This window comes from Accipiter gentilis, chromosome 33 (genome assembly GCF_929443795.1).
Source record: "Accipiter gentilis chromosome 33, bAccGen1.1, whole genome shotgun sequence".
Classification (NCBI taxonomy): domain Eukaryota; kingdom Metazoa; phylum Chordata; class Aves; order Accipitriformes; family Accipitridae; genus Astur; species Astur gentilis.
In genome coordinates this window covers 20,177,705-20,200,711 of record NC_064912.1, presented here as the reverse complement: position 1 = coordinate 20,200,711, position 23,007 = coordinate 20,177,705, and the positions used below count along the sequence as shown (strand labels likewise).

The 23,007-nt window shown below is 50.3% G+C and overlaps 1 protein-coding gene across 3 annotated transcripts; it reads left to right on the top strand.

Moving 5' to 3' along the window:
* Positions 1-1,657: 1,657 nt before the first annotated feature.
* Positions 1,658-20,097, top strand: SCNN1B (sodium channel epithelial 1 subunit beta). Of its 3 annotated transcripts, XM_049835541.1 has the most exons (15): positions 1,658-1,721; positions 4,086-4,317; positions 7,350-7,664; positions 8,554-8,807; positions 8,895-8,989; positions 10,251-10,444; positions 11,312-11,415; positions 11,888-12,051; positions 12,511-12,618; positions 15,592-15,709; positions 16,444-16,519; positions 16,709-16,766; positions 18,032-18,093; positions 18,997-19,072; positions 19,548-20,097. In XM_049835541.1, the coding sequence occupies exons 3-15, from the start codon at positions 7,354-7,356 to the stop codon at positions 19,911-19,913; spliced, it is 1,986 nt and encodes a 661-aa protein (XP_049691498.1). In that variant the 5' UTR covers positions 1,658-1,721; positions 4,086-4,317; positions 7,350-7,353; the 3' UTR covers positions 19,914-20,097. The 3 variants fall into 3 exon arrangements, with proteins under 3 accessions (XP_049691498.1, XP_049691497.1, XP_049691499.1); XM_049835540.1 differs by having other exon boundaries at positions 8,554-8,989; XM_049835542.1 differs by having other exon boundaries at positions 8,554-8,989; positions 19,031-19,072; positions 19,548-19,786.
* Positions 20,098-23,007: the final 2,910 nt, after the last annotated feature.

Genomic DNA, 23,007 nt, shown 5'->3' with positions numbered 1-23,007 from the left:
TAAGTCCTGGTACTCACCATCGAACCTGTTCATTCTAGCTTCACTTGGAAATACTGTTTAAATACAATCCTGCATTCCACTTCTGACATAATGGTAGGAGGTACACTTGTGCAATTTAAAAATAAAAATCCCTTTTGTTCCCAAACAACAAAACATGGGGACATTTGGGAAAGTCTGACCAAGTCCTGATTGAACAAGAACCTGTGATTACTCTTCCTAGCAAGAGGCAATCGTTACTTTTTACAATGCTCTGCTGCTCTGCAGTGATTTATAGTTCCAAGGAGCTTTATACACGTTTACTGTTCTGTTGTGAGGAGTTAACGTCTCCCACAATCGCTCAAGATGCTCAGAGTTTTACCTCTAAACTATGATTGTACAGTAGTGTTGGGTTCAGGGATCTGACCCCACGTCATGCAGTGCACTGGCCCCAGTTCAGGAAAATATGGAAAATAAATGGGGGGGGGCGTGTGTCTCTCCACCCCCTCTGAGGGATTAATTATGTGATCAACAGGGATCAGTGTGCAAGACACATAAGATTGAGGTTAAGTCTTAAAATCCAGAAATGCATGCTAAACACCATGAAAATCACAGACAACCGGGCTACGAGGGTGCTCATGAGGGCACCCAGCCCTGTTTGAGCTACTTGCATTCCACCCTCAGAAGCAAACAGAAGACCTGCTTCGTCTTTTAATTTCATTGTCATTTTATGGAAGCAGAGCTCATTTCTCCTGGCAAGAGATTGTCACATTTCAGGCTCAGTCTGCCGGTGCCACCAAGGCAGAGCTCTGCCCCTTTTATTTAAGCATCAACATCTTCTGTAGCCTGCACTTGAAAGACGTGCGGTGTACAAAACAGTCCCAGGAAAGCATGCCCAACAGCAGTCTTGATAGTAAACACAGCTGGTCAGGGAGGCTTTTTTTAGGGGGAAATAAATAAATAAATAAATAAATAAAAATCTTATACTTCTTTTAAAAAAAGATTATAAGATCTTTTAAGAAAAGATTTCTAAAATTGTTTCAAAATACTACTGCAGTTCATCTGCAGTTATTTAATCTGTGACAAAGGCCTGTCACAGGGGGATGGTTGGCACAAGGGAAGCCAAAGCAGCAAGATGATGTCCTGGCACCTGGGACATTTCAAACCAGACCGTCAATTGCTGCAGTGCAGGGGTCAGGGCAGTGGCCACAAGACCTGGTCCTGCTGCAAAAGTCTCCCTGCACCTTCCAAGTGAGTGCCCGCATCCCAGCTGGGACCTAAGCGCGCCTTCCCTCATGTCTGCCATGCTAATAGGACTTTCTCTTCCTTTGGGGAAAAACCAAGGACGGGTGCTCAGCGGGATGGAGCCACAGCTTCCTCACCATCTTGCGAAGCGGGAGCGGGCAGTGTCACGGGGAGATTTGTGCCACTGACCCCGCGCTCTCCGGTGCTCTTGGTAGGGCCAGGAGCAGCAGAAGCGGCTGCAATTCCCGGGGGGGCTGTTAGGAAAAAATTAAAATTACTGCCAAAAAAAATTAAAACAAGGATCAACAAATCAAACCGAGCATTTAACGAAGCCCGGACGAGCCAAGACTAAACTGGGAGCGACTCCAGCTCGAAGGAAGGCAGGGTTTAGATGCCCCGTCGGGAAATGACAAGGGGCGGGCTGGGGCGGGACCGGGGCGGCGGAGGCGGCGGGGCCGGGGCCGCTCTCGGCGGGGAGCGCTGCCGGAGCCGCCCGGGCGGTAGGTACGGATGGGGAGGGGGGGAGCCCGGGGGGATGGGGGGGGGGCCGGGGCTGGCCGGTCCCTTCGGCACCGGACGGCGGCCGAGGGACGCCCGGCGGCCGACACCCGCGAGCATCCCTGCGGCGCGGTCCGGTGCCGAAGGGACCGGCCCGCTGGGGCTGGACCTGCGCGGGTTAGGTACAAGATCATTTCCTGGTTAGTTCGGGGTTTTTCCCTCGCTTCTCGCAGCGGAGGATGAGGTTTTAAGGCCCAATAGAGTTTCTGAAGGGAAAAAAATAAGGGGAGTCCTTTGTCGATTTCTTTTTTTTTTTTTTTTTGGAGGGGGAGGGGGACGGAATGAAAAACTTCAGTTTGGTCATGGGGTCTTTCTGCACTGACACAGACCCGCTCTTTACACGCTTTTGCAACAACGGTGCGGGTTTTCGAGCTGGTCGGGTATTCTGGATGTGCGCAGTGTGCAGTCAAGTGCAGTCGTTCTTATTTAACTTCTGTTTACACAGTGTTTTCTTTAATCTCCCTTATCATGGAAGCAAACCGCAGCTTTCTGAATATTCACTGTCCCGTCACTTCCCACAACTCTTTATTGTGGGAAATGTGCACCCGCCCCAGGGTGCTGCCTCCGGTGGGAGGGCAAAGGATAATCCCTCTCCGGGACATGGGCCTTATTGCAGAATAAGAGACCTGCAGGTGAGGAAGGAGCTGCTGGTTTGTTGGGGTTTTTTTCCCCCACTTACGTTCCAGGATTCACGTTGCTCATTGCACAAGCAGCAGAGTTAACCCTTAGCAACGTGACCTTACTGGCACGTGAGGAGTAAGGCTTGTCATGGTCCTGGGAGACAGGGGCATCACAGGAACCACAGGGTTAGGCAGGCAGGGGGGGGAAGGGATGGAGCATCTAACATACAGCACAGAGTCAGGGAAATGCTATCTAAACTTCCAAACTGTAAATACTCTTGGAGTGCTGTACACGTGCCTGTGGGGATTAGAGACCTGCAGGCGCATGCGTGGATCCTGAGCCGGCGGCCGCTCACCCTGTGCACACAGCAGCAAGGCAAAAAGCATCTGCTGGGCGCTCCGTGACCCCGGGTGCAGGAGAGGCTTTCATTGCTCACTGACACGTTACTGCTCCAATTTTCTCTTTTAACTGCCAACCTATAAACTCGTGATGTAATAAAAAAGTTTCCTCTAATTTGCAAAAATACCAGTAAATAGCAGAAATATCTTCTCTAGGAAAACAAGGTCTTTTCATCAGGCTCTGGAGAAGATGGCAGATGAGCAGCTGGTGATCAAAGAGGAATGACTGTTGTGTCCCCCAGTAGAGAAAGTACTGAATAATTGCAGTATCAGGCCTGGTTACGTTGGAGTGGTTTTGCAGCCAAGGTACCACCCTGGAGCTTCCAGGAGCGTGCTGAGTTTTGCTTATGTCTTTATTTCATTTAAGTGGCAATTGCCCTAGGAAAACCCCAGAGGAGATTCAACACAGCCATCATAATCATTTCGTAACGTGGGAGTCTGATCTCACCCGTAAGGTGGAGGAGTTTCACCTGGGAGGATGCAGGGCTGGACTCACGGCTGCTGGGGGACAGTGAGGACACCTCCTTCGCAGCACAAAGCAAAACCACATTAGAACCAGGAGCACGTAGCTTTCAGGACGGCTTTGGTCATCATGGGGATGTGGATACTGCCAGGAGAGAAGCATGTGGCACCCTGGGCACTGCAGGAGTCTCGTGTCCCTAGGGTGAACTCCTGACAGTCATTTTAGGTGGCACCAGTGTGCTGACAAGGGGCAGCCCAGAGGAAAGCACGGCAGTGGGGAGGTGGCGAGGGAAGCAGCAGTGGTTCCCTGGAACCACCTGCGACGGAGACAAAGTCAGCTCTTGCCTGCACATTACAGACCAGTTCTGCAAACGGAGCAGTGTGACAATTAAAAATGCAAAGGAGAAGGAGGAGTGAGGGAGCCTAACGGGTGTGTGTTCCCCTTCCCTGGCCGAGGCCTTGGAAGTGGAGCAGCCAAACAAGAAATAAAACCAGTGAGTGGCAGCCGGGAGCTGCCAAACGTCCGGGCCCTCGAGCTTCACAGGCTGTATGAATAACGGGGGATTTGAGGGCAGCAGCAGGGACAGATTTTTGTAACCATGAGCCTGCCCTGCATGCCGTTCGCCAGCAGGAGCCAGGCTGCGTGTCCATCAAGGGGGAAGCACCTCCTGAGCCCCCCGCCCTGATCTCCTCCTCCTCGGCTCCAGTCCCACCGTTGCCTCTGCTCCCTTTCCCCAGAGGGGGTTTTGGGAAGGGGTGACAGTTACCTGTGTACTGATGGAGGGTGAGTCTTGTCATCCCTCATTTGTCACTTCTCTGCTCCAGGTCTGGCCCGCTGATGGGAGAGAGCAGGACAGACTCCAGGCTGGCACCAAAACCAGTACCAAGCGCCCTCCGAAGAGCTACGGCATCTGAGCACTGAGCCTCTGTGCCCGGGGCAAGGAGCCCCCCATAACAGGGGCTTTGGCTTCCGATCGGGCAAGGCGCCTCACACAGAGTGGCATCCAGCAGTGAGAAAGAAATAAGAAGTCTATTCGGAAACATTCTGGAAATAAAGGTAAGAAGAAAACTATTAAAGTAAGAAAAAAGGATTGAAAAAAGTCATCCCAGTATGGTCAAGCGCAGCTTTTGCTTAATGCCATTTCTTTTATCAAATGACCATTTAAAGGCACAGCTTATGCCTAGAGGAAGAATAAACCTGGGTCCTTCACTCTGCTGCCATGTTAAGACATCCCCTGTAAAACCTGTGACTTTCTGCTTGACCGTATTGCCAGCACACCTTTGTTAACTTGTTTTTTTTAATTTTGGGCTCCGTGAGTTTCATGGCAGGGAGGGGATGCTGCAGACATCCTGCCTGAGGATGCTCTTCCAGCCGACTCCGTCCCTGTCCCCTTCCCAGCGCTCCCCCTGGCAGGTGCCCCACGGGGCTGTGGGACAGAGCAGCACTTACAAAGAGCAGGTGCCATAGCTTTGACATGAGGGAAAAAACCCATCTTAAATCAGTTTAAAACATATCTAATAACTAGTTTAATCTTATTTTCCACAGTGTGGCCTGAATCTAACTTAAAAATGTGAAAATGCTGCCCTTCAGCACAGGGTTTTTATGGTAGGTGAGCTGAAGAGATAAAGTGAGATAGAAGGCACTGCAAGCTTTGCTTAAAACTGATTTGGAGCTGGTCTTCCTTTTCTAGCACAGCATCTTCCCCTTGCTATCACTAGCAAGCATACCATGACTTTGCAAAGAGCACTCTCAGGCTAGGTGGTTAAATGGAAATAAATTCAAGGTGGAGAACAAGTGTATCAATGACTTCTGCAAAACCATGAACAAAGTTAAAGCAGCATCAAAATTATCCATTCTGTATCTCTCACTTTACTGTTATGAAAGCAGAGCTTTTACTCTTTGTGTGCTCCATAACCCATAAGTGTGTGTCTCAACATTGCCATCAGGAAAAAAGCGCTAAAATTCAGCTTCAGGAAAAAATATAAAAAGAAAAAATAACTTCTTCCAGCAATGTCAGGTTGATGAGCAACCCACAAAGATCTGTACGACAAACCGGGATCTCTCCGTGGCAGGTCTCTGACGCTCAGCAGGAGCCCAGCGCTGTGTTTGGCCGGCGCAGTCTGTAAGCAGCAGAGCAAACAGGCTGCAGGGCATGTGGCCAGTCAGGTCCAGCCGGGCTGGATTTTGCCCAGTGCAGTGTAGGTGTGTTTTAAATTTTAATCTAATCTAAGTAATTTATTGGATTTCTTAAAAGGCAGAAATTATTTACTAGTTTGCCTTGCTAGTCTCTCTGGATTTAAATGCATTTTGATGATACTATTTTATAAAGTGGAGACCAGTCTTGAGGCTGTGCCTTGAGATGGGTTTGTGTTCACACCTGGCAGCAGAAGGCTCGGGCAGAACGGCTGCACGTCTTTCAAGTCTTCCCCATGGGTAATTAAGCAGAGGCTAAGGTCGTTGCTCCTGTTTTCGTTATAGTCCTGCCCAAAAGCCAGCAAGTGTCTGATGCAATGTAAGCTCCTTCTGTGAATAAACCCTTCTGCAGGCAGCTGTGGGCAAGAACCTCTGTGGCACGAGTTCACAGAGGATGAGCTGACGATGCGCTGGTGGGTTGGGGGTGTGGGGGGGGTCCAGGAGGTCCGAGTCCCAGGACCCGTGTTCCTTGGGGAACAAAACGCTTTCACACGAGAGTAGAGCCTGCCCTCAAATCTTGGAGGAAGCAGCTGGAGTTTCTTCTTTCCAAAGCACTCTCCCATCGAGACTTCACTACCTCTAACGTCACATGTAATAGGGTGTGCAATGAAATCCATCATCTCTCTTTGCATCATGGACTGAGACATCATAAAATCTATTGGGTTTATAGTTTTATCAAACTCTGTATACACTACTCAGGAGATTTTGCAGATCTGGCCAATAAACCAATGAATCAGTATTACCTTTTTTTTTTTTTTTTTGGAAAAGTAAGGACACAGTTGCTCCTGCTCCCCAAAAGGCCTGTGTGCACCCTTCAGCTTCCCCTTGTACCTTCGGCAGTCTAGCTACAAATAACTTCGTGTTAATCTAGTTTCTGCATTGCTGAGTACTGCTTATTATTGATATTGCTGTATTATTACAGCACTCATTCTTCTAGGATGCTGAGTTATATGCAGCATTAATCTTTAATTCTGTTCTCCCAGTTTAAATCTGAAAAAAGTTGTAAGCAGCTGACTCGGGTTTATTTTGAAATCCTGCCTCAGGATATTAAGATTTAGTAACACAAATTCTCACCTTAAAATAGCAGCACAAAATGTTCTATTTACTCACAATATGAATGTAAAATATGCAGCATCTCTCACATGAGCAGTGGAAGCATACCGATAGTATCTGAAAGACAAAGGAATTTGGTGGAAAAAACCAATCTGTTGTCCTTCCTCCGGCGGGCAGCAGCACTGAACAGCATTCCTGGCCCTGGGAAAGGTGCTGCTCGTTCCAGGTCCTCTTCTCCTGCCCCCTCCAGTAGCCTGGTGCGCTGTAATACTTTTTACTTTTAAGAAAAATTGTCTTAAGCCCTGTATTAGCTTGAAAACTAAACACTGTTAGCCTGAATTCTAGCTCAAACCAGCTCATGCGTGTACTGCTTGGTCCATCTAGCGTTGGCAAAGGTTTCAGACGATGTTACAGACGTACCAGTTGGCACACAAAACACCAACTTCCTAGAAGTTACCTGGTTAGTTATTGCAACATCTGCAGAGCCCGAGGGCCAGTCTTGGTAAGTCACACAGGCAGAGCCATGTCCAGCAGGTCCAAGTCACTTCACTCTCGTGGGGCCAGAAGGGACATGAGAAAAACATTTGCCACTTTTGGAACCGCTCGGCACAAACCTCCCCCTTGTACCCTCTCGGGAGTGAGGGGCTCCGGGCCATTTCACTGCCACGCCGTGACCCTGCAGAACATCTGCTCTGAACTTCTCCTGGGTTACAAAAGCACGGTCGGGCCATCACATAACTACTCCAGTTCTGCTTTGCTGACAATACAAGTGTACTTGGCAAAACACAAACCTTGCCTTTCAACACAGCTGTTTTGGTGTCTTTTCTCCCACTTGTGAACAGCGGCATGAACCTGAAGAAGTACTTCGTTCGTGCGCTGCACCGCCTGCAGAAGGGCCCTGGCTACACCTACAAGGAGCTGCTGGTCTGGTACTGCGACAACACCAACACCCACGGCCCGAAGCGTATCATCAAAGAAGGGCCAAAGAAGAAATTAATCTGGTTCTTCTTAACGCTGCTCTTTGCGTCTCTGGTCTTCTGGCAGTGGGGTATCCTCATCAACACCTACCTCTCCTATAACGTCACTTCGTCTCTCTCTATTGGCTTTAAGACCATGAAGTTCCCAGCAGTCACGGTCTGCAATGCCAACCCTTTCAAGTAAGTTTTTCTTCACCTAATTTACCCAGTTGTGCTTTAACACCCTCAGTTATACTGCTAGTGTAAGGTACTGTGGACCTGTTCCTGTCTCAGCTATCACGTTAGGAGCATCAGTGGACTCACCAAGTGGCAGTAAAACCAAATAAAGGAGAACAATATGAGGGCGAATGGCTCAGAGGAGGGTTCTGTGCTGCGAGTTTGCCTGGGTTTCCTTACTGTATCAGTTAATCTAATGGTGGTTGTTGCCTCCCAGCAAACTTTCCCTGGCTCAGGGAAAACTCGAAGTTCAACTCACTTGTCAAAACCAAAATCAGTCTCTTGATCTTTCCCCACAATTCCTTTCTTTCTCCTTCCTTGCCACGAACGTCCCTCTTATCGCTCACACTCCAGCCATTAAGAGCTGGTTAAACAGTAGTATCAGCTGTGAGCTTCAGTGATATAACTCCATAGTAATTTCAAAGGAGTAAATGATTTTTTGTTAGAGCTGCTTTAAATTTATATCCATGCAATAGTGTAGCCCAAGACAAGATGCTTTCATCCAACATGCAGGAATTACTCTGGGGTTGTTTTTTCTCTCTGCTTGCTGGAGATGTTTTGTGTAAACTATAGTGAATTACTGAAATACAACCAATTCGGTTCTGCGCTGGCAGGTTCACCACTGTAGCACTCTCTGTTTATCCTCCTGCCAGTTTTCCACCCAGTTGCAGGCTGCTGGGATGCCCGTGTCCGAGCTGGCCGTACTCTGCATGGAGGCTCCCGTCCTTCTGCAGTAAATCTTTCAGGCAGAGAGCTGAGGTCCCCAGGAAGGTCCAAGCCAGTGGAGTGGCGATGAGCTGCTGCACATCCCCATCACCTTGACGCTGCCTGGTAACTGCCTTTTGTCCTGCAGATACTCAGAGGTGAAGCATCTGTTGAAAGAGCTGGACAGGCTCATTGAAGCGGCGCTGGAGAGGATCCTGCAGCCTGCGCCAGGGAACAGCAGTGAGAACGCCTCGCCACCGCTCGACCTGAGGCTCTGGCACCAGATACCCCTAGTCCTCATCGACGAGCACGACAAAGACAACCCCGTCATCCTGGACATCTTTGAAAGCAACCAGACTGCTGGGGGCAACCAAACCGCTGCGGGCAACCAAACCGCTGCGGGCGACCAAACCTCTGCCGGTGACCAAACTGCAGGCAACGAAACCGCTGCGGGCAACCAAACCGCTGCGGGCGACCAAACTGCTGCAGGCAACGAAACTGCTGCGGGCAACCAAACCGCTGCTCCACCTGCCCCAGCCAACATGACGTCAGAAGAAAAGAAGTACAAGTTGGCGGTGAAGCTGGTGAGAGGGGTCCCAGGGGAGGCAGCCGGGGAGGGGTGAGGGACGGGCAGCGCTGGGCCCTTTGGCAGGGCTGCAGCACGGAGATCGGCATCTCTTCCCCACCAGCTGCCTGCGGCCACGCTGCCTCCAGCCTCTGGTCCAGCCATGCCGGGGCCAGGGCCGGGGCTAGGGGACGCCCGCGCTGGTGGCATCCTCGGTACAGGGCAGTTTGCAAGTTATGGCATGTTATTTCAAGGCTCCAGGGCTGTTTGCTTGTTTTTCTGAGGAAGGCAGCACAGAGGTATTTTAAGATTTTTTAGAATTTCAGAGGGGGGTCTGATCCCCTGCAGGATACACCGCCAGACACCCAGCTGAAGCGGCTGGATTTCTGCATACGGGGCCTGCAGCAGGATCATACCCTGAATATACTTCTTCCTAAATGAAAGGAAGCCCAGCAAGGAGCCATGTTAAGTTAGTCTGTGATGAATTTTCCATAGCTGCATAACACCAGTAAGACCAGCACGTTCCTCATGGAAAAAGGGACTGGCAGCGTGTAGCAGCCTAGCACTGCATCGGAGGTACAGAGCGGGTCCTGCCAGCGGGTCCCTCGGCCTCTGGTGAGAGGGATGTTGGAAACACTGGGCAGCAATGGGCAGTAACCGAGACGTGCACAGCGTTGATCGGTAGAGTCTGCCCACAGCACAGGGGACAGCGCTGTACATCCTCTGCGGTTGCCCAGCGTAGCCCTGCTGCGGGCTGAGCCCAGGGCAGAGCCAGGGCAGGGGTGCTCCGTGCAGGCTCCCTGTCAGCTTCACGTCTTTCTCAGATCTGGCACCCAAAATACGGGCGCCGCTGCCCCTGTCCCTCTCCTGCTGCGGTCCTCAGTGCAGGGGCACATGGTGGTCTCAGGACCCCCCACCCTCTGCTCCCACAGAGGCTTCAGGGACCCTGCCTGACCAGAGCTTGGAAGCTGGGGCAACTCCAGCCTTAAAGAACTGGCCAAAAAGTGAGGGTTTCTGTAAGTTTATGGAGGTAATGCTGGGACTGATGGAGAACGCGCCCAGCTGGGAAATCTCCCTGGGGAGGGACCCATCTGTAAGCACAGGCAGATGTGACAGCCGGCTCCACAGCTCCCGTTTGCCCGTACCTCTCCTTCCCCTGCGAGCAGCAGGCAGGGCTGGCATCAAGCCGAGCGTGCAAGGAGAAGGGGTTCGTGCCGTAGGTCCCTCCCGCCGCCCCGCGCCGCAGGACGGGCTCACACCTGCCTGCTGTGTGTCCCCAGTGCAGCCATCAGGGCTCCGACAACTGCACCTACAGGAACTTCACCAGCGCGGCGCAGGCGGTGACCGAGTGGTACATCCTGCAGTCCACCAGCATCCTCTCCAAAGTCCCGCTGCAAGAGAGAATCAGGATGGGCTACCAGGCAGAAGACATGATCCTGGCGTGTCTCTATGGGGCCGAACCCTGCAACTACAAGTAGGTGCATACCGAGCTCCCTGCCCTTTTCTGTCACACCAGGAATGGTACAGGACGCGAAAGGCATGACAGCCTCTTTCTTTTCTCTTTTTAAGGTATGTTTCAGCTAAGACAGTGATTTCTGCTGGTTCTCAACTCTAACAATGTTTCCCAGAGGGTTTCTGGATGTGATCCTGGCTAGAACAGGTTCTTTTGGAAGAGTGCTGCATGAGTTTCAGTTTTGGATGAGCTGTTTTGCTCATGACACATTGAGACTAACAGCATCCGTGGGACCTTCCCAGGGTTTTTAGTGATAACCAGCTGCCAGCCCAGGTGCTGAGTCAGTATACCCCTGGTGCAGCAGTGCAGCCCCCAGTTACAGCCCCCCCTCATTTTACACAAGGCTTGGAGAAATGCATTTTAGCCATCGTTGTTTTCTGTGAATGCCAAATTTATCTACCTAGTTTGGAGAAACATGAGCGCACAGCAGCAGCCCAGGCTGCAAGGAGTCCTGCCCCTTCTGCAAAAAGGGCAACAGAGAATTACTGTCGAAGAACGAGATGTAACACCAGCCAAAACCTGTTACCATAGCTCAGATCAAGCAATTATTTCTCTCTTCTGTGTGACAGATGATTCCTTTCCATTCCAACAAAGCGTTACCCCCAGTGGCTGTGTCTCAGTACACACCAGTACCTTGCTTTGCTTTTTTTTCAACAGCAGATTGATTGAAATTACATCAGCTGAAATTTCTATACAGGCATTCAACAAAAGAAGCAATTTAAAGTGAATCCCAGAGGTAGCTGCCAAGCACTGGTCCCACCAGATGCATTTTTTATAACCCTTTAGTCCTCCTCGAGAGTCACAGTTTTATGTGCATGATTCTTCCAGGAATTTCACCCAAATCTATCACCCAGACCATGGTAACTGCTACATCTTTAACTGGGGCATGGACGAAGAGGCTTTGAATTCCTCCAACCCCGGAGCCGAGTTTGGTAAGAGAGAGCTCTGCTAAGGAGGAAGGAGCTAAGGGAGCAGAAGTGCTGGGAGTTAGTTATTCTGTCTCTCAGTGGCCATTTCTGTCAGATATAACAGATTTACTATTTCTGTGTCTCTGGAGCACTACAGCAGGGAGTAACAGTTTTCTGGGAGGGGATAAGCCCCCAAAAGGGAAACGTGCCACATAGAAACAAGTGATGTGACTAGGGATGTTACTTAGCAGAAGTGTAACATCTAGATAGCCGAAATATCTGAGGCAATGTCTGAATATTCACTCAGATATTTCCATCCTGTGCATTCGCCATCATGTGTGTTTATGCACATGCAAGGCTGACATGACAGCCAGGCCCTGGCTCTTCCCCCAGGGGCAGAGAACTTTGTGCACAGTGAAAAGAAAATAGACTCTTTTTTTTTCCCAAAGACCCACATTTTGATACAATTCCTGTTCTGTTTTATTTGTTGTCCCAGGGCTGAAGTTAATTCTGGACATCAGTCAGCAAGACTATATCCCCTACCTGTCATCTGCTGCCGGGGCCAGGCTCATGCTGCATCAACAGAAGAGCTTCCCCTTCCTTAAGGATCAGGGCATCTATGCAATGGCGGGGACAGAAACCTCCATCGGTGTGTTAGTGGTATGTGTGGCATTCCTCTAGAGCAGATTGTCTGAGAATAATGTTATCTGATGGGACTGCAACCAAGTTTGTTTTAAGTCTTGGCTGAACTGGCTCAAACCAAAAGAGTCAAGGTATACACTAGCTGTGGGCTGGAACAGTTTATGGAGGCTTTTATGTAACTGTCCTGGCAAAGTGCTTTATTGAAGCCAAAATATTGAGCTCAGGTCGTTGTTCCCTCTTCCTTGAGCATGTCAGAAGGTGCCTTGCTAAAACATACTGCTCCTGAACATCCTCATCTACCTCAATCCACCCTGGGGAATGGGCTGCATCTCTTTCAGCTCTGCTGCCTGTGATTCTTTGATTTTTTTTTCAAAGTCAGCAGGGAATACAGGAATTACAGAGTCTCTAGAAAACAGGCACCAGGGACCTGGGGAGGGGTGATAACTGCTGAAGTTTGCTGTTTTGGTCTTCTTTCAGGATGAACTGGAACGGATGGGCTACCCCTACAGTGACTGCACCAATAACGGGTCTGATGTCCCCGTAAAAAATCTCTATAGCCAGTATAATACTTCCTATTCCATCCAGGTAAAACACATTTTTAAATCAAACAAGACTGTTCATGAAAAATCATCAAAGCAGTTAAAATCTTTGACTAGCATGCAGGATTGCTGGCGGATCAGCAACGATGAAGTAGAAAGCATAACCCAAGTACAGGAAACTTCTTTTCTGGTAAGGAGAGGGCATCAGCAGTTATTGTTCCCTTAGCCAGGTATGAATTTTGTTTCATTTTGAGAGGATGAAAATCATAATTTTCTCAAAAGCCAAACCACAGCAAACCTCCCCAGGATCTCTGTTGTTACACGGGACCCTGCTATGTGAGACCTACCAGCAAAGTGCTAATTTGCAGACAAAAAACCCAAATATTTTTACCTCCACATAGGACCACAGTTTAATGCTGGTCCTTTCCTCATACCCTGTCACCTCGGTGCTCAGCTCCCCAAAGCGGAGGGTTCCCTCTCATCCTGAAGACCAGGCAAAATGAGAACGGGGTGCGCCTGGGCCCCTCCGTCCCTTAAAAACCGCTGGCTCTTCAGTTTTCCCCCCTTTTGGCTCCCTGAGCAGCCCCAGCTGCCGTCACGCACCAGTCAGTTACTGCCTCGGCTTGGAGGGCAGAACCGCAGCGCCAGCCAAGGAGACCTCGTGCCCCATCCTGCCCAGTCTCCCTCCCTCCCTGCACTGGTTTCACTGGGAGGTGCTGGGGACCACTGGAGCCCCAGGGTGGCAGGGCCAGGAGGCAGCCCCCTCCTTCGGTGCAGGGGAGAGCAGCTGAAATGGGCTGAAACTCCCGATAGCTTTGGCTAATGCTGGTTCCTTAATAATGTAAGAAATGCTGGGAAAATACATCTTCCAGTGTCCCGCTGGGAGCGTGGATCTCCCCGTCCTCCCCAGGGACCCGACCTGCTCCCGGATGGCTGCCGGCACAGCGTTAGCCCGACGCTCCTCTGCCGGCTGCCCGCCTCAGCCCCAGGAGGTTGCAGAGCAGTTTTTCTCCTTTAAAAAGGGTAACTGCTCATGCCATGTCATTAAGGCAATTCCTTTCTTTTTCAGCTGCGAGAATATCTTTTTTTCCCCTACAATTTCCATGCTTGGCTGAAATCTTTTAATTATAGGTAGATCAACCGGCAAGGGCTAGACTCCAGTCACTCCCCATGTCCGACAGGCTAACCTCTCTAAACTCAAGGGTGTTTTGATCGATCGCCGTAGCTGCGTGTGCCACTGCAATGGGGACAGCAAAACTGCTCTGTCCGCAGCAACCGCGGGCACCATCCTGCAGCATCAACGGCCACCGCGGCTCTGGGAAGCTTTTGCCGAGATGTTAATGTGACACTTTTCAGGAGCTAGGCTGGCTTCTGCTGCTTGGGGTGCGCTGGGAGACTAACAGCTATTCGGAGAGCTATTGTGCTCCGGGTTTTGGCCATGGCACTGCTCTAATGTGCACAGTAGCTCCTATTTTGTGTGCACGAGTAATATTTATCCCTGGCAGGAGAGGAATATACAGGAGGGATTCCTCTCCTGAACACTCCTGCTCTTTTTAATCCTTTTCTCTTTAAGGGAGTTAAGTCATTTTTCACCCTGAAAATGCCTGCTTGTTTCGTATAGGAAATGAAGACAGACCTTTGCCTTTTCTTCGCTTTAACATTGGGATGAGAAAGTTGAGTGTTTGTAAACCTTGAAACTGTAGAAAAATATAGTGTAAACATTAAGCACTGGTTAATTTGTAACAGGCTATAACATAAGGGAGAAGCATTTCTGGAGGGTGAGATCTGGCAATAAGGAAAACATCAAAACCATTTTGGGGGTTATTTACAAAAGCCTGAAGAATACACCCCCGACAGGTGGGAGGGCTTCAGTCTAGCAGGGTTTTTTTGTATTTCTGCCTTTATATAATTATAACAATTGGACCACTTTACCCTACTTTTTAAGATGCTTGTATAAGGTTTAAGCAAATACTTGAAATGATTGCATTATTACTTAAAAGTTGCTAAATGCTGACTGGGGCTCTATGTCCACATAATCCACGTCACTTCAGAGACCTCTCAGCAAAATCAGGCTTTTCCATCACTCCCTGATTGCAGTGAACTCTGTAAGCATTTCGTATCACACAGAAATTCTCTGGGTGTTCTACCTAGCTGGAACTGTTAAATTTAATTATCTTTTCATAGACTTTGTTATTGCTTTGTGCACTGTTTCGTCCAGAATCCCACTCCAATCTCGGATGATTAACTTCATGCCTCACTGAGCTAATGGCAGCGCTGCAGCCTGGCTCACATGCTGCCAAAGCTGCGGCTGCAATCCTTTCAAGGAGAGAAGCAGATGCACAGATAAGATAATTCAGATTTCTAAAACCTGCTCTTTATGTTGAAGTATTTTTAGAGTCCTGGCTTTAAAGTGGAAACCAGCCCTTTGTCAGTATGTCATATAAAGCCTGGAGACAACAGCAGTGTCTATGGGTGTAAGAGAACATTTTTATTCCTTTTTGGAAACTTCATATTACTTCCACGAAGCCCTAAAATAGTTAAGAAATGAGCAGTTTCTCATGCAACCGGGAGCAGGCATTGAGGTCCCTTCTGCTCCTGCAAGGTGACTTACCCACAGGCAGCTCACAACTAGGATGTGCCTTAAAATCCCCAGGAGCGGTAGTAAAAATGCATCATAAAGAAAACTGTAACTGCAGTGCAACTCTACACATGGCAGCTTATCCACCTGCCTTGTCTCGCCATTGTAAAACCGGTGTCAGCCGTGGCAGGCTTCCAGAGCGACGGCGATGCTCGGTGCACGCTGGAGGAGGCATTCGCACAGGGATGGGCTCCAGCAGCACCCACTCCCTCTGTGGCTTCAGCCTTCTCCGTGCGCAGCCACAAAATCATCTGTTCAATGCAAAAGAGAGAAAATACCTCGGAACTGAGTGATTCTCATAGCCAGCATAGACTCCAGAGGCACAGAGGTGGGCAGGGGGGCTCAGCCCACATCTAAGCAGGTCCCTCTTCCCTTTTTCAGGCTTGCCTGCGCTCTTGTTTCCAAAATCACATGACTGAAATCTGTGGATGTGGTCACTATATGTTTCCTTTACCTGAGGGGGTAAATTATTGCAATAACGAAGATAACCCAGGTTGGGGTAAGAACATGAACAAAATTATTTGCACAGCCTTCCCAGGGTCCTGGCACGCAGGAAGGGGGGAGCGGACGCGAGCTTTATTGCTGCTGTAAATGCAGCAGGTGAATGGCTTTTGCCTGTGTAACATCTCCCCGTGGCCGTTGGGGTCAGTGCTGGGGAGAGGGGGCGAAATCTTGGTCCTGGCCACGGGCTGAGGGGCCTCAGCATCCGCGCTGCCCCAGGGCAGGGCTCTCCCAGGCAGCCAGCTCCAGCCGGGGAAGGTAACGGGAGCCTCTGGGTACCAAAGGGAGAGGAAAAGGGGTGACGCTCCAGGCGTCCGCACCTCATGAGTTTGGGTGCTGAGACAAGCTGGCCCGGGCAGGGGCGATGGGCTCCTGCGAGGAAGCTGGCGGGCCGGCAGAGGCCGGTGAGCTGGCTCGGCGTGGGCAGCTCTGGCAGGCAGCTGCCCTCCTACCCCTGCCGCTGGCCAGAGCTGTGCCAAAACCACTGCCATCGGGCAAGCTAACCCTACAGAAACTGTCTGCAGAAAATTAAAATTTATTTTTAATTTATTATTAAATTGTCTGACCACTTTGCCCGAGTTTCTCAAGGAAAGGAAGGTTAGAGGGGAAGACAGCACACTTGTGCAGCAGGTTCATACCTAAATATTTATTTTATTAAATGAAACTGATATAACCCAGTAAGCAGGGTCCTTATCTAAACAGGTGCTTTGATTTTTTGTTTTCACCAAACAGCATATTGCTATTCATCACTGAGATCAAGTATAACACACAGACAGATTTGTATTGACTCTTGTAAGGAAACGTGCAAGTAAGTACCTAAGCCATTCCTGGCAGCTGTAAAGGTGGAGGGGATCCTACATTTTGTCTCCCATCAATTCTGACCTTTCTAAAATGGCAGCATATCACATGGGGCTGCTTTTCTGCATGACACCTGAAGTTCCAGTGACTTCAGAGAAGTGGGATCTTCTGTACTAACGCTCTCCTTTCTTCTCTCCAGTGACACGCAGTATAAGATGACCATCTCCATGGCAGACTGGCCCTCTGAAGCTTCAGAGGTAACACTGATTTCTTGTTTTGAAACATACATTAATAATTACCTGTTCTTAGCCACATGAATCACTCGGTATTTTCAGAGCTAATGTCCAGGTAGCAAGTGCCTCTTTGCTAAATTACACATTTTCAGCATGCAAACAAGCAGCAGCACCGGGGCACGTGCCCGGAGGAGGGACTCCCCCATGGCAGCTCCTCCTCCCCGAGCGCTGGTTCGGGTCTGCAGCACACTTGCTTCACCCGCTTACCGGGGGGCTGGAGGCTGCCTGGGACAGAACACAGGACCGGGATTTCATGCTCTTTCAGGACACCCAGAACCAGAGCACCCTTTGTACAGTGTGAGGGTAGGCTGAGGCAGAAGGATGAGATAACATCTCATGGGCTCCCTAAGGAGAAACGAATACTCCATTTGGATCAGGCATTACATGCTAAAGACTAGCCAGCGTCAAACTAAGTGTGCAGCCCTACCTCTCGGTACCCACATACACTGCAGGCCTTTGCTTGCACGACTGTTCTCTCCAGATGACTCTTCCTCATGTAGTATTCCCACTGTGCCACAGATGAACGTACGGCATCTTCCTCCATGCAGGCAGCATCCCCAAGCCATACCCTGCTAAGTACAGGTTGTCTCATGGCTGCATTGGTTAGAATCGATTTCAAAGGAGATTTCCAACGCACATCCAATTTATCCTAGCACGTGGCTGCCAAGGACTTTGCATGTATCCCCTACAGAAGAACTTCATTTTTATAATAGTAATATTTAATCCTGAATCGGTAAAGCTGCAGCCAGCATAACTTAGCTATCGCAGCATGAGCGCAGCCATAGCAAAAGTGCACTTGAGCAAAGGTATCTACAACTTGCCAAACACAGGAGCTACGGATGGGTAGACAGGCGTCGCCTCCTGTCCCAGGCTCCTGGTAACTGCCGTTGCCTTGCTCGAAGCACACCAAACCAGTGACTTACAGACTCGCACCATTGAAGCAAAATGCACCTGCAGCCCCAATGGACACTTGACATCATCCATGAATGCAACGTCAGACCTGGTTGAGGCAGCGTGGGGAGATGCTGTAACCCCCAAATAACCAGAGTGGGAGCAGGGTGGATGACACTGGTTGAACACATCACTCAGTATTTTCCCATGCTTTTAATCCAATAGAGCTGGATTAAAACAGGACTAGTCAGGACTATGTGACTCCCTTGGGTTCCTGTCCCAGCAGGTGCCCAGTGAGGATGCTGCTGCTCGGTTCTCAATAAATTTTGTTTTCCTAGGACTGGATTTTCCATATTCTGTCTTATGAAAGAGATATGTCAACAAATGTGACTCTGGACAGGTAAGTGAAAGGAACAACCACTTTATCTTCTCTTTTAAGCCTGTTAACATTAGATTAACATGAACCTTGGCGATGGGCCAGAGCACACATGTGCTAATGGAAAGAGAGGACAAGATTTGGCACGTGTTTGCCTGGAAGATATATAAAGCAAATCTGAAACGTACTTCTTGCATATCCTCTACTCTCCATAATGACAAATTGGGTCAGACAAACTCAAACGTACAGTTAACTTAAAATCAGCATTAACAGCAGCACCTCTAATCAGTTGCATATAGGAGTCTGGAAGCTCTGAAGCTGTGAACTGCCTGGGCCCAGCTCCTGGATCGTAACATTCATCCCTTTATACTTACATCTGAATCTGCCAACAGCAGCAGCAGTAGGGGGGATGCACCAAAATTAGGGTAACTGGTAAGTTACCATTTGAAAACCTAAACCCTGAATTACAGGGAAAAGAGGAGGGGTTTTCCCCAAGGAAAAAAAAACTGAGAGAAGCAAGAAATAGTTTCACAGCTATTGGCTGATCTGTACACATTAAGCCCCCTGTAACATGGTCCGTCGTGATGCAGCTGCTCTGTCTGTGCAGAGGAACGTGAGGTGCAGGGCATTGAAGAGGGGCAATGGCCCCTCTAGACCAACCAGGGCAGTTGGGAAAAACAAACAGCCCCAGAGAAGCTTCCAGGTACCCAAGCACTTCTTCAGGAGGAACTTCAGAACTGTGTCTCTTTTCCCTTCGCAGTCAGTGGCACTTTTTAACTTCTTCCATGTGCCAGACAAGTTTCAGTGGGCACTCGTGAGCAGCTCCGGCCAGGCTGTGCGCAGCCCTTCCCGTGGGCAGGCGTCGGAGTGGAGACACGGGATGCCCGCCGCCCGGCTCCGCGCTGAGCTGCTGTTTGTCCCTTACAGAAACGGGATCATCAAGCTGAACATTTACTTCCAGGAGTACAACTACCGCACCATCTCGGAGTCTGCCGCCACAACGGTGAGTGCCCATCCCTGCCCTTCTGCCCGGGGCCGCAACGTGCTGCGAGAGGACGCAGAAACGAGTCACCCTGGATGCACGGGCAGGGCTCGGCTCCTCGGGGCTGATCAGCCCTGTCCAGAGATGTTGCTCACCGGGATAGTCTGCCGAGTTCTTCGGCGCTGCCGCTTCACCCATCCGCTGCGAGGAAGCCGACAAAGCCGCCTCCGCTGTCCGGTTTGCAGCCCCCGGTTCGTTCCTACTCTCCACCTCCCGTCCCAGTCGCCAGTGCGGGGCCTGGCACTGGGACGCAGCACCGGGGAGCGCAGCCCCTCCAGGGCAGCCCCGCAAGGCGAGGGACGCGGCAGGCAGGTCCCGGGGGCAGGAGGGGCAGCGGCAGCGGCCGGCTCGGCACAGCACACGGGGTGATCGGCGGGGGCTGATGAGGGACGGGGGTCCGCCGCCTCCTCAGCTCGCTCTGCTCCCCTCCCCGCAGATCGTTTGGCTGCTGTCGAGCCTGGGAGGCCAGTTCGGGTTCTGGATGGGGGGCTCGGTGCTGTGCCTCATCGAGTTCGGGGAAATCATCATCGACTCGCTGTGGATCACCGTCATTAACGTGATCGGCTGGTGCAAAGGCCTGAAGCAGAAGCGGGCGCAGGCACGGTACCCGGATGCGCCCCCGACGGTGTCGGAGCTGGTGGAGGCTCACACCAACCTGGGCTTCCAGCACGAGGACGCGGGTGCCCTCCCCAGGGACGAGGCGCTGCCCCCCGAGCCCGGCACCCCCCCGCCCAACTACGACTCGCTGCGCGTGCAGCCCCTTGACGTCCTCGGTCCCGACAGCGACGCAGAAACTGAGTGAGCAGCGTGCCCCGGCACCTCCCGACGGCGAGCTGCCATCGCCGTGCTCAGTTTGTCACTTGCTGAGCAATCTCCTACTCTTTATCAAAATTAGGAAGGAACTAAAAAGCCCTGGCTGTGCTCCCCTCCCTGACGGTTCACTGTGAAGGAGCTCTGTCTAATAAACCTTATAGAGTTGGCGTTCAGGCTCTGGCTTGTATACATCAGTATTGCTATATAATCATAAGTCACCGTTTCTTTTTAACACGTGGGTGGGAAGCACGTCCTCGGGAGAAGAGCGGGGTGGTGGCAGCCCTGGAGGGTTGCAGCCAGGGGACAAGGCAGCGCTGCGGCAGCGCTGGCAGGGAGCGGTGAGGCAGGGGGTGCTGGGGGGAGGCCAGGACGTCCCAACGGTGGATGCATGGCCGTGGCCTGGGAGATGCTGAGACACGGCACCCTGTGTGCCACAGCTATGCTGCATCGTGGCTCGGACCCTCAGGTTGGGACCCAAGACTTCTGAGGTTGCAGTATTTCCACTGCTAAACAACTGCAATGGAAACAGAGTGAAAGAAAACCATTCCTTTTGCTTCTGGAGCCCGTGAGTGCTCTGTTTGTGTTTGCTGCTCAGGGTTTGTTAAGGCTCACGCCGCAGGTGGGGACGGCTGTTAATGTGTGTTGGAGATAAACACTCCAGCCTCCAGAAAGGTTCAGGTGTGGGGAGGAAGTGCCAGCCATTTAACAGTACCACTCTTAGCAATAAATAAATTAATTTAAAAGTTGCCTTTAAGTTTCCCGTTGGCAGTGGGTGCAGTTCAGTGTTGGCAAAAGGCTGATGGCAGCAGCCTGCAAGAAGAGGGGGTGCTGGGCTCGCCCCGATGTGAGGGTGGCCGGGGGGTTGGGTGGTTCCCCATGAGGGTGGGCTGAGTGGGGCAGCAAGTTTGCCTGGCCCCTGCCCCCGGCTTTCCCAGAAGCCCATCACAACCCACTAGAACCTGCCTTAGTGAAGTACTTTTGCAAAACTTCAAGAGGAAACACGATCATCTAGTTAAATCACGCGACTGGGAACCCGATGTTCTGGGCACAGCGCCCAGCACAGTGCAAGCACAGGGAGGTGGGGGCAGCTGTGGTGGCGAGGGGGGTCCACGCTCCTTCTCTGCTTGAAGCTCCGCAAGCACAGGGTGCTGTGGTGCAGAGCTGCTTGCGCGGAGCTTGCCGAGGGTCTCTCCATCTCCCCTCAGTGGTGATGGAAGTGGTGGGTCTCGTTGCTGATGACTACCACCAGCAGGACCAAGGAACTGGGGGACGATCTGCCGAGTGAGATGCTGCTGGCACGTGGGGGAAATTCTGTGTTCAAAATTCACTGAAAAAGTCAAACCCTTAATTACTGGTGTACAGCTGGTCTAATGCTGCTGCTGTACAGTTACAAGATAATAATGTGTAGAATATCTGCAGTCTTAATTTCATAAGACTTGATTAATGAATTTTTTAAATTTTATGATTAGCTCCAAAAGTAAGGGGAACTTAAAATAAAGTTTTGATTTTCTATTACTTCTGATACCTGAATTTTTACAGACATTTTCCAATTTCACTTGGTGATGGTAAGAACAAGAAGCTTAACCACTTTTTTAAAATTAAATTCAGATTCTTAAACAATGAAATGGCTTTAGAAATCACATGCTCAGCCTGTTTGGGTTTTCTGCTGTTGAGAAAGAAGGGTGAGGATCAGGAGAGTTTGGTGTGTATCTGTGGTGTGCTCCTTCACATCCTCCTGGGTTTCAGCTCAGTGACTGGAGTCCCGCCACCTCTCGCTCAACATGTGTGGGACGCTCAAAAATGGGTAAGTTAACAAATCCTACAGAGTCAGACATTAGAGCCAATTTAGAAACCATGCAAAGGTTTCACCATTGCTTCTTCATCAGTACTTCAGCAACCCACCTGGCCGAGGCTTTTGATTCTGACAGTGCCCAGACACCAATGCAACAGGAAAAACCTGCACCAGGGGCACATGCAGAACAGCCTTTCCTTGGGTTCACCCTCCTGGCAGCCCACGGTTCATGGACCTCCTGAGCTGGAGGCTGCATTTGTTTTAGTTGCCACAGTTTGAAAATCAGGAGAGAAGGAGGTTACTTAGAAGCTGACGCTATGCCACTTCGCAGAGCAGTTTCATTTGCAGAACTTCCTACTCATTCCACCAACTAGTGCTTTAAAGGCCTTTTAGCATTTGGAACAATTCCTCCAGAAGTTTTGCCTCAGAAATGACATATGACTATCTTTTATACATTAAGCAAACAACAGATTTGCTACACTGCACTAGAAGAGGGAGATGACACTTTCATCCTTCAGCACCAGATTCCTCATGAACTAGAACAGTTAAGCGAGGACTCAGCACATGGAATTCATCCCTCACCATCAGCCTTCCTCGGCTGGTGAGCAACCATACCTGCCTCTGATCTTGATTGGGATGAGAAGTGGGAAAATAGGGGTAATTTACAGTCATCTTCAGCCAGAGAATACTTGAATTAAAAGATATAAGGAACAAAAATCCAGATTCAGGGAGCACCTTCTTAACAAGCCCACGTGCTGCCCCCAGCCCCTTATCCGTCAGCTGGTTCTTGTTTGCAAAAGCGAACAACCAACAGCCGATGAACATGCTGGAAGCCGTCTAACCCCAGGTATGGCGTGAGCTCAGCGAGCACATAAAACCAACCAGAGCAGTGACAGGGCAGACAAAAGGCAGTTAGACACTTGTAAAGACAGAAGAATCCAGCTCTTGCAAGTTGTCCTAGACTTTTCCCACCTGACTCCTCACTTCCCTTCTCCCTAAAGGGATGCTTCCCTCCCTGAGCACCATACAGCCTCCGTCACAAAAAAGAAGAGTTCTTGTAAAGTGACAGCACTTCATCCCACATCACAGCCAAGCTGGAAACAAGCACCTGACACCCATTCAGCGTTCAGTGCGTGCACACGAGCCAATACATGGCAAAGACCTACAAACGATTTTGCAACAGTGAAAAGACACTGCTCCCTCCAAAAAAATCCAATAGAGCAATTTGCTTAAAACACTATGAAAGCTGAGAACAAGAACCTGGGCATCTATTCCCACGATCTCACCAACA